General features: G+C 34.8%; 1 protein-coding gene across 1 annotated transcript; it reads right to left on the bottom strand.

Moving 5' to 3' along the window:
* Nucleotides 1–282: 282 nt before the first annotated feature.
* LOC126780491 (tyrosine 3-monooxygenase) lies at nt 283–8752 on the bottom strand. The gene is made up of 8 exons (XM_050505041.1): nt 8494–8752; nt 3527–3638; nt 3303–3410; nt 3125–3163; nt 2188–3007; nt 1304–1430; nt 928–1157; nt 283–821 (listed from the first exon to the last, which is right to left on the bottom strand). The coding sequence occupies exons 1-8, from the start codon at nt 8557–8559 to the stop codon at nt 647–649; spliced, it is 1677 nt and encodes a 558-aa protein (XP_050360998.1). The 5' UTR covers nt 8560–8752; the 3' UTR covers nt 283–646.
* Nucleotides 8753–9097: the final 345 nt, after the last annotated feature.

Genomic DNA, 9097 nt, shown 5'->3' with positions numbered 1-9097 from the left:
ATACCCGTCATATTTTCATTATTTATAAGTTATATTTTTATTATCTTGTAATAAAAATATTTAGGGTAGAAATAATTAATTACTACGCACTAGAAGAATCTATAGGCGTAAAGTATGGGATGCAATCTAATTTCTGTCCTATCTTGTTGGATTGCCATCTCAATGTACTTGAGAGTGAGACAGTGGACAGAGCAACAAATCGTAGCATATAGTAATCGTATATTATAAGGTATAATAAGGTCAATGCTCGATGAAGGTTGATTGTTCGAATAAAACAACAAATTCCACTCAAACACATATATTTCGGTTTGATTTTTTTAAACTTTTTGGTGCTCCATTTTTTATTTGTTTGTGTTTTTCATTAAATTATAAATTAATACTAATATAATAGTTATGGTCTCGCGAACGGGCACGGCCTCCCTAAATGGGCAATCGGGAGCTCCGTGCACATTGCGAGGCCCGGGCAATGAGCTCGGCATAATAAATAATAAGGTACAAAAGGAATTCAACGAAGTACCATCCGATGGTTTCCACACTCGCACACACGCTCCACACGACAACAGACTTACTTCTATAATATCACTAGCTATACAAAATACGGCAAGGCCGCGTGCACTGATCTGATTGTATAATGTAGGTAACGGGTTCACTCGAAGTGCGAGCCTTTGAGCTTCTTAACGGCGTTGGTCAGGTGTAGCATCTCCGTGTTCAATTGCCAGATGAGGGTTTCGAGTTTGTCCACCGAGTCGAGAACTTCGACGCGCTCTGTATGCGGGTTAAAGCGCACCTCGAATGGTCGGGACATAGTGGATACCCAACGTCTGAACAAAGTATGATTGATTAGTTACATCATTAATAAAGTAGCTGTTTAGAATATATAATTCATTAAAACTTGTGTATTTCATTTATTGTGATTTGTCTTATTACCTGAATTTGTCTTTGGCATCTTCGAAGCTCTCAGCGACGTAATAGATGGGTTGGTATTCCTGATCTTGGTAGGGCTGTACCGATGTAGAAGCGGGTTCGAAAGGTCGAAGTTCAGGCTTGTCACTAAGAGCGTGAAGCAGTTCTCCAATAGAAGACAGAAGAGCAGCACCATATGCCTTCAGTTGTTGATTTTCTTTGCAAAGGCCGAATTCAACGGTGAACCAGTATACCTGGACAAAAATATATTTCTCACAAAAATCCCCCAATAATTAATGGACGCAACATATTTTTTTTCGCAAATGCTTGGGCCCAATTTTAATGATTCGCACAGCTTAATTACAATTACAGTCAAGTAATCATTGGTAAAATAACTTACAGTTGAGAGCTTTTCAATTTCCGCATCGGAAGCGCCAAGAGAGGCAAGTCCAATCTCTTGAGAGAATTGAGCGAAGCTTGGGTCAGCCAAAAGAGGAATATGTCCAAGAAGTTCATGGATACAATCACTAAAAAAAAAGAGGTGTGATGTAATTCCGATATCGTAGTATAATTTCCCTCAAACAAGCTGGAACATCAAAGCAACTAAACGACATCAGCTTAAATACCTCACACTAATGGCTTTTCATAACGACGTTGGAGTTCAGGGTTGTTAACAGACTTCAATACATAATATATTTAAAGCGAAACTAACTTAATTCGATGAAAGTAGCCTTTGATGCTTATAACAACGTCACGAATAGAGTTAAAACTGAATTAAAAGTGAGCCTTTAACAATGTTATGATTCCATCACAGCATCTCGTCCACTCTTGACTTTATTTAGAAGGCGACGTACAAAATGTTCTGCCACATATTTTATTTTAAGTAACGAGGTATTTCTACTATTCGTACAAAATAATTGGTCTTAATTTGTATATGACCATCGTCTGATTTTTTAAGATTACCTTCAAAAGATCGTCCAAGGTTGTTATTAGTTTAATTAAGTTAAATTCTTTACATTTGCAATATGTATTGTATATACACCTGTTAAGGTCGTTTAACGAGTTTGTTTCAGTTTTACTTCCGCATCAAATATTTCTATAAGCACGTGTCGTTGAATAAATTATATTTGTGCAAAAACTTACGAGGTTATTGAAAATAATATAACATGTCAATAAGATTTGAATTACTAAGGGTTTTTAATATATTTAATAAGAACTATTTAATGTGCGCTGTGCGTTGTAATAATTAATTTAAAATCAATAATGCTTTCATAATATACTTACGGTTCAGGTGTGTGGAATGGCGAATTAGCGTGGCGTACGTATTGTGTAGATTGAAAGACGCGGAATGCGAGCGAAGCGAGGAAGTCACGAGCTGTGAGTAGACCAGCAGCTGGTCGGAGTGTGAATCCGGTATGCTTGCGAAGGAAGTTGCTTACATCTTCCAACTGCGGAATGCGGTGAGGAACAAAGATGTCTGCCGCCTGCAGTTTACCAAAAGCTGCTTTGTACTCCTTGCATGCATGTTTTGGCATCAAGTCGAGCACGGTGTTGAATACTCGTTGCCAAGTTGCGTTCTCACTTTCCAAATAAGTGATAGATGGAATTGGGTCGCTGTACTTGTAAGCGAATGCAATCTCAGCGATTTGCTTCCTGCGCTCTCTGTAGTTCTTGTCAGCGAATCCTGGGTGGTTCATATCAAGTTCTGGCTCGTATTTAGTCATAAGATGGTTGCAGTTGTCGAGATCGGATGCGTGGCGAGGGAACCACGGAGTCTTGTTGGAGATGTTGTTCTCGGAAATTAGATTGACTCCAGCAAATGAAGTCGACTGGCGAAGTGATCTGATTAGTTGGAGCAAGTTTATGCGAGACATGCTGACTTTTACAAGAGCATCAAATTGAGTTCCGGAGTCTTGAGAGGGACGAGTTTCAAGATGTTCTACGCAACCCTTGTAGTTATCGATGGTTTTAAGGATGCGAGCGAGTGAACCCATGCCTTCGCGCATACGAAGAAGCAAAGCGGCTTGTTGCATCGCCTGTTCAGCTTCTGGGCCCTCGCTTGCGGCATTTTGAAGAATTACTTCCTCTTCAGTAAGAGTATAATCTAAAATAGAAATGTTTTGCTTGTAACTTTTAAGATAATAGTTTATTTACATTCACTCAAAAAATGTGGTCGACCTATGTGAAAATTGAGAATAACATCAATACAAATAAAACAAACCTTCGTCCCCATTAGTGTCACCTTCAATATTATCTGCATCTGTTTAAAAAAATAAAAATAAAAAATAAAATAAAAAATGAAATATAAAACAAATCAAATTTAAAAAAAACAAGCAATATCTGAAAGTACATATTGAAGCAATCTGAGAGAAATAAACGATCTCAAAGTAAAGAATTACCAAAGTGACCATTTTTATTTTCATCGTGTTGAGTGGCATCTTCTATGGTCTTCTCGTTATCGCCTACATGAGCGGCGTCTTGGATGAAATCAGAGTCCAAGCCAGAGTCTATTTATAAAATAAATAAAAAAAAATAACTTAAGATAAATAAAAAAAATAACAAATAGAAAAAATAATAATTAAAAAGGAAATAAACTTTCATCAAAATCGATATTTGGACTTACCATTGGCACGAGCACGAGCCTCTTCAAGCACACTCTGTTTGGTCTGTTTGACAACTAGTGTTTCGAAGCGGGCGTCATCTACGAGCGAGCGACGGCGAGATGGGTAGCCGTTCTATAACAAAAGAATTGAAATTTATCCGTGTTCCATATTCAAATAATGTTTTACGGTAAAAGCAAAATAAATGAAGCATCGTTGATGTATTGAGTGAAGTGAAGTGAAGACACTCATGATGAAATTTAATTATCTAATTTTATACGCGACTTATTAATATAAAGTAATAATCAAAGTTAAGAGGACAATTAAAGTTTGAAGAGAATTAATTCACAGACATAAGTTCCCAACAAAGGGACGGAGACAATTCAAAAAATACGTCTTTTAAATCCATATGATATAGCGGTCGTAAGGCATTATATTTCATGTGGGAGCAGGAATTGCTTTTACGGAGTTCCTAAGCTTATTTCCTGAGGTCGGGCGCAAAGTGCTGCCATTACACCCCATCCCCCGCCGGATCTGAGATGGAATCGCACAAAGGAATCTCACTTTCTGGACCGTTGCGTCTCGATGGAACCAATTATATGTCGAGTGAACTTTTGAACAACCCAGAGTGACTTAAATGGCAAAAGCCTTTCACAAGTCGCTCTTTGCAATAGACACGTAAACTTAAAGAGATTATCATCTACAAGTTAATAAATGAAACGATTTATATCAGTATCATATTTTAATTATATGTACTAAATAATTTAACTATAATTAAATTATTTATATATAATTTAAAATGTAATTAAACTTATTTAATTTATGAATCAGAGTTGCTTGTTTATTATTAGTAGTTTTAATAACATTATAATATAATCAGTATTCAATTTTAATCGATAATAACACTTAAATGTAAATATTAATTTATTTTATCGCTGTTATTAATAATAATTAATATATCACTTGATAATTTGAGTTCCCACTATTTTATGACATTTATTTGGTACAAAACTCTTATCTTGTATGTTGAATTTTTGTATTATGTAATAAGTTACGATTTGTAACATATGTTATATATAATTTAATCTCGTATTACAGCATAAAAGTATACAATTATATAAGATTGCATAACAATTATAAGAAAAATACACTGTATTCATTTTTTACGTGAATTTAGGCTAAGTGCGCCAATCAAAATCATTTCCTACGATGTTCTGACAACATGAAGAGCGGCTTGTAGGACTCTTGAAACGCATGTCGCTTTCATGACGGCTTGTTAATTGTTAAATCGTCCATCGCACCTTTGTGACAAAGTAATCTGAACTTTACTATGTATGTATTTAGAGTTCAATTAATTATACATCTTTAATATACGAGTTGGTATAATAAGTGGGTAGTTTGTTGAGCGATAATAAATTATTATTATTTGATTAATTTATGAATTCAAATTAATGTATTTTGCCTTCAAAATCTAAGTATGGAAATTTGAATTAATTCAAAGGATGCTCAGAAGAAAGACAGCTTAAATTGTTATCTTAATTTTCCTGCAACATAGTCTGTTTGTAATAGTTTAACAATGGCCTCGATGTTTTAGAAATATACCAGGTTTTCCTCGAACATATTTTATGAATAATCAAGAACGAATTGTCGAATTCAAAAATAATACAAACGCGAACCCAGACTAATTTAATATATCAGAAAATGATTATTTGACATTCACGTTAAAGACGAGCAAATGAAAATTCTAATGATCAGCTAATGACGTCATTCTGTAGTAATCTGTAGTAAAGGCTAATTGTCCGGAGATGTTAAGTTGGTAGCGAGCAGTGCGCGGGCGTTGAGACCTAGCATTTTCCACTAGAGTGGCTACGGGTCTATGTGTGTCAAGGGTTACTAATCACACGCTTTTGTTACCTAGCCCCTGAAACGATACAAGGCGATAAGATATACTTTAAATGATGTTACTGTATAAAAAAATATGATTACGCTCTTCTCTTACTCATTATCTGACTCAATTTATTTCTAAAACGTCAATAGCGGTATATACTTATAAATAAAAGATCAAATCGGAGCCTTCAGAATTCTTTTGATAGTTGTCAACTCATTTTTTATCGCCTTTCTTTCATGTATGTTTTATTGAATGCCTATATAATTTTTATGTATTTGTGTTTCCTTCATACTAATTTGTCATTTGACATAACTTTGTCAAATCTCGCTCATCTGTATAAAGATGTCCCTCGTTCGATATTGTGCCGAAAACGCAGAGAGAATGCAAATATATTCTTAAGCATTGATCTGTAATTCCATACCAGCTCTATATTGTCCTTACTATAAGAAAATCTAGGTTACAATGACTGTCATTAATTCTTTTGTGATTTATAGTTTTGCGAAATGAAATATCTGTTCGCGTTTAGATTTAAATAATAACGCTTTAATTAATATACATCGGTCGGACTCTACCTATTAGTAAATATTTTAAAAAAGATTATTCGTGTTAAGCTTGCCTTCATTATTTCAAAATAAATACGTTATAACATATTTGAATTACGGTAAAAGTTATGTAAATGAATTTACTTCCGTTATATAGATCTGTATTGTTTGTAAAAATTGCCGTAAACGAGTGCGGAAATGTAATTGTTAAAGGTCCGGCTAACTGGAGCGGGCTGGGATCTGAATCCGGTTCTATAGCCTTGATCACCGAGTGGCCACTTCACCGCTCCAATCCGGCGGCTAATTAAGCTGACCTGCCACCCTCGCTTATACCTAACTCATTATATAATTCATGCAAATTAAATGCCTTTTCTTCGGATATTTTAAAATTTTTCACCCGATTAATGTAACCTTTTATATATATTGATATCACAATAATGCGTTAATTTATAATCTTTAATATGAATTATGATAGTTAATTTATTAATTATATTCAATTTCCGATACGTTTGAATTTGACCGCGAAATCATCGGATGTAAGAATTCATAATTTATACGGAAATTCGGGTTCAATTTTAATCAATGTCTTCAAATAAATGTATTTAATATTGCGTGTGTACTTAAAAAACATAACTATTATACTATACACTATAATACGTCGAGAATAATACCATGGATACGCACGATTGCAGATCTAGCTAACATCTTAGATTTTTTATGTTAATTTGACCGCGACGATCAACCTCGTTTGGTCAAGGGCATATTGCTGCCTCGAATTTGTTTCAAACATTGGACTGACTCTTTCGCGTGTTCATTAATTAAATATATATTAAAAAGTATTAAAGACAACAGTCTTTTATCTTATTTACTCAAAATTCAACTCGTATGGTGACAATACTTTTCCGGTGGTCATGTCACTCGATATAATTTTAATGTTATTTTCTGATTACAGTGCTGGTGAGCGTCGTTGTAAACCGACCTTCGATGTTCAAGGAAATACAATCATTCAGAAACCAATTATAAAATATACGTTAATCATAACACGTCAGATACGTTAACGTGAGACCTGATTTTCGCACAGCACATTATTACGAGTAATCAACAAAATATATATCGCAACGCTCACAACAATTGAAAGTAAGTCTGCGAGGGTAAAATGATTGTTTACTTTAAAACAATGTTACAAGACGGAATTAAATTTTAAGAATTTACAATAAAATCAATACTGACTATTAAATTCGCAATATTACTTCGCATTAGCTCAAGTTGTTTACAAAGCAACTATTATGGTCATTATTCATTGATGACATCGAGATGGTAACTGCATTTACAAACGCCTTGAATATTGACAATAGTGATTAATCTCGAAGATAATTATATATTAATTAACTACAAGTATATTTTCGTATACAAAGATAAACAAAATCATAATAATTGTTCAATTACTTCTAGGTATTTAGGTATTTCATTTAATGAAGGTTTTAGTTTAGTGTAATTGATAAAACAAAGTTCTTACGCGGTTGTTATACCGTAACTCGGTCTGTTAATGTGGGAAAGCTACATGACTGTAAAGAGTAATTAAGGTAATCGTACGTCGTCGGAACGGAAATCAAAATGACATGAAAAGAAATTGTAATTTTTTAAAATTGTATGTCGCGTTTCCAGTGAGCATTTTTATTCTTGTAAAAGTCAGGAGCCGTCTTCGCGCGCTTTCACACGATTTCTTCGGCATTCTCCCTTTAATGTTGTTTGTTTATTATAAGCACCGAGACGCCAGAACGATTAATATTTTTGTTTATTTGCAAGTCGATCAAAGGTTTGCGTTTGTTTTTTTTTTGCAACCATTGTTATGAACGTACATCACAAAGCGATAATTTATCGGTTAAACTTAAAGTTACCATTTTGAACGGTCGCGGCTCTAATCAGCTGTTTTCATGTGTTCTCTTTAAGAATCTCAAATAAACAAATTTAATCCTAAATTATTTTTTAACGTTAATCGATCTTGGCCGTATCTGATATTCGAGGTACTGCAATGTACTATTTTTGTTTACATTGCAAAATAATATTTAATATTGCGACTCTTATTATCGGGTAATTATTTTAGAATCACGCAAATTGTTTGAAGGTAGTTTAGAAGTGTTAACGAGTATTTTATTGTTTGTTGTCTACTACATCTCGTTAGTACCTGCATATTCGTATCTTAGTACACGCAAGTCTAATTTACGGTAAAAACTTATGTCTATTCATTGTGACGTAACATAGTTATTAAGAAAAACAATCAGTTAATGAATTTAATTATTACATGCACAAAATATGATTAACATTCCAGAGAATTTTAAACAGAGTAACAGTTGTTAAGTGTAATGAATGAGTGGGAAATTATTAATTAGTAAGCGCTTTACCTTAAGATGGACTTTGGGTTTGGGATTCAGTAAGCAATTAATGAATATGAATTCAGTAGGTAGTTGCAACTTAAGATTCGTGCCATTTCGACACAGGTTCGATCCAAGAACTTTGGAGCATAAAAGCAATAGCAAGCGGGTTGGTGACGGGTCCTCACCTCAATGCTGTAGGATTTCTTGATGGCGAACATTTCGCGGTTCTTCTGGGCAGCGGCTACGGCCATTGCTTCACGACACACCACTTGGAAAAGGAGAGCCTGAACTGAAGTTCACTGCGCGCTTAGCTAGCGTACGTCTGCGAGAGCCTTATGTCTCGACCACGGGCTTATGCCTGTCTGTCTACGACTCGAGCTGTCGTATTACGAGGGCTAACTTAACTTTGGATTGCAAACAGACCAATGCATGATGACCGTTCGCAAGAACAGTTTAAATAGTGTTCGTCGCGTCTCCCACCCCGCGTGCCTTTCGTGCGCATGCGTCACGGCCTGCGCCCCGCGCGCTCGCGCCTTCAAGTCCTGCGGCGGACCGAATCATCGTGCTACCACAACCGCCCTTCGCACCCTGTCCAAATGATCCATGGAATCTAGAACATATATTTTTTTAATTGTCTGCTTTTCGAATTTTAATGATTAATAAAAAAAAAATACAAATATATGAAAAGGAATTTTATTCAATTTTTTAATAACTATTTCACATAATTTTAGTTTAAATTCGTTATTGTGCATTGCTGTGGTTTTTGGCGAATTACTTAAATGTGATATC

The sequence above is a fragment of the Nymphalis io genome, chromosome Z, assembly GCF_905147045.1.
Source record: "Nymphalis io chromosome Z, ilAglIoxx1.1, whole genome shotgun sequence".
Classification (NCBI taxonomy): domain Eukaryota; kingdom Metazoa; phylum Arthropoda; class Insecta; order Lepidoptera; family Nymphalidae; genus Nymphalis; species Nymphalis io.
Note: the sequence above shows the minus strand (reverse complement) of the source record. Positions and strands in the feature narration are given on the sequence as shown.

Excerpts from the sequence above, each read along its gene's own strand:
- LOC126780491 (XM_050505041.1), bottom strand. The coding sequence starts at position 8,559 with ATGGCCGTAGCCGCTGCCCAGAAGAACCGCGAAATGTTCGCCATCAAG. Across the intron at positions 3,639-8,493 it reads AGAAATCCTACAGCATTGAG|AACGGCTACCCATCTCGCCG; the intron begins GTGAGGACCCGT and ends CTTTTGTTATAG. Across the intron at positions 1,431-2,187 it reads CCATTCCACACACCTGAACC|TGATTGTATCCATGAACTTC; the intron begins GTAAGTATATTA and ends CTTTTTTTTTAG.